We start from the raw sequence: 1,789 nt of genomic DNA, 5'->3' as shown, positions 1-1,789 counted from the left end.
CTGCCTCCCTTTCGGGAGCCCTTCCCCACCTCCCCACCTCCCCACCTCCCCACCCTCCGGTGCAGCAGCAGCAGCAGCAGGAAGACAAACCAGAGCTCTGCAGGGACTCTGACCTGTCCAGCTCCTCGTCAATGGGCTGGTAGTTCATCTCATAGCACTCGATTCTCTTCAGGAAGTCTTCTACCACCTTCTCCCGGTCACAGTCCTTGTAATCTGGGCTGCTCAGCTTGACTTGCTGAGAGAGCCGGAAGAAGGAGGAAGAAGAGGAGGAGGAAGAGATGGAGAAAGAGGCAGAGGCAGAGGCAGAGGCGAAGAGGTGGAGACCGAAGCAGAGGGAGAAGAGGGAGGAGAGCTTTAATGGCTGCCTCCCCAACTCCTGAACGTTAGTAGTCTGAAATGACGTCAGCTAATCCCTCTGAGTCCCTCCCACACCTTTCTAGGGAGAAGGATGGCCCCCTGGAACTTCCCTTTCCCTTTCTTGGGGTCAATCTCACTCCCTCCTTTGGGCCTCAGTTTCCTCATTTAGGGAGCGCCCCTTCCTTTGCAGCTCGAAATCTTGGGGCATTTTCACTTTGTGGCACTGCACTTGGCTGCTTCCTCTTCCTCAGACCAGGCCACAGTGAGGGGCGCCAGGCCGGGGCCAGGGGATGGGAGAAGGAGCGCTTCTCTTGAGCCCTGGAGGCCTAGGACAGGCCTTGGGCCAGAGCGGGCTTCTCTTACTGTGATGTTCTCCTCAATGATGTCTGGGTCATTGCAGATGGACTCGATGAAGAACACCTGCAAGGGGACCAGAGAAGAGGTCCTCAGTTTCCCTCAGGGGTCTGGCATGTAGACAGGAGCTTTTCACCTCGACAAAGTGGCATTAGAGATGGGAATCTTGCCGAAACGTCTGAGTGCAACTTGGACAAGGAATCGGGAGTCCTACTGGGCAGCTCTCTTGCCCCCTCCAAGCCTCAGTCTGCCCCTCTTTAAAATGAAGGGTTCTGGTCCCTAAGGGTCCATAGAACCCTGGTGTGCCCTTTCCACCATGGCTTTCTCTTCTTGCCTTTAGATTTGCGGCAGTCCGGAGGGAGGGAGGGAGCAGATCCCAAGACAGAAGCTGGGAATGCAAGCTAGTATACCTTGTACCCATGCTCCTTGGCGAACTGCAGAATGAGTGACCGTCTTTCCCGGGTAGTATTGGTGGCGTCGAAAACCTAGTGACAGAAAAGAGAGTTTGGGGCTGGGCCAAATGGTTGGGGAGGACTTCCTGGAGGAGGAGGAGGAGGAGAAGACACGGAGATGGGACGGAATTGGGCCTTCAAAGAAGAGGTCAGGACAGGACGGGCAAGCGTAAGGTTTCCCGACTGCCCAGCTCTTCAGGTAACAACGAGAAAGGGGAGACCCACGTTTCAGGGCCAGAGATTCTTCTGTGGAGCTGGTTGTATACACGGACATATACATGAACTCGGATGGCTTCTCACCCCTCTCCGGGCCTCCCTCCATTTTCTCCCTGTCAGGTTATCAAGATATTCCCATATGGCCTTCCTGGGATCTCCCTTCCAGCACAGAAAGACCCTTAGATCTATTTACCGCTACGTGACCTTCCTCGTGGCCAAGGTAATCGTGGACATCCTTCAGGGCCGCCAGTGCACACTGCCTGTGGGGAACAAACAGAAAGAGAAGGGGCGGGATGGAGGAGGAGAGAGACAGAGACAGGGACAGAGACAGAGAGAGACAACGGAGACAGACAGGGAGAGGGAGAGAGAGACAGAGACAGAGACAGAGAGAAACAGGCAGAGAGACAGAC

At 55.3% G+C, this 1,789-nt stretch overlaps 1 protein-coding gene across 1 annotated transcript; it reads right to left on the bottom strand.

Moving 5' to 3' along the window:
- Positions 1-113: 113 nt before the first annotated feature.
- On the bottom strand, positions 114-1,716 carry LOC123256643 (6-phosphofructo-2-kinase/fructose-2,6-bisphosphatase 1-like; the record flags this gene model as incomplete). Its single annotated transcript, XM_044685230.1, has 4 exons — positions 114-235; positions 721-777; positions 1,122-1,196; positions 1,573-1,716. Coding segments are annotated over 4 exons (398 nt in total), but the record flags the coding sequence as incomplete, so codon positions are not given.
- Between the last annotated feature and the right edge of the window lie 73 nt (positions 1,717-1,789).

This window comes from Gracilinanus agilis, unplaced genomic scaffold (genome assembly GCF_016433145.1).
Source record: "Gracilinanus agilis isolate LMUSP501 unplaced genomic scaffold, AgileGrace unplaced_scaffold763, whole genome shotgun sequence".
NCBI lineage: Eukaryota > Metazoa > Chordata > Mammalia > Didelphimorphia > Didelphidae > Gracilinanus > Gracilinanus agilis.
Note: the sequence above shows the minus strand (reverse complement) of the source record. Positions and strands in the feature narration are given on the sequence as shown.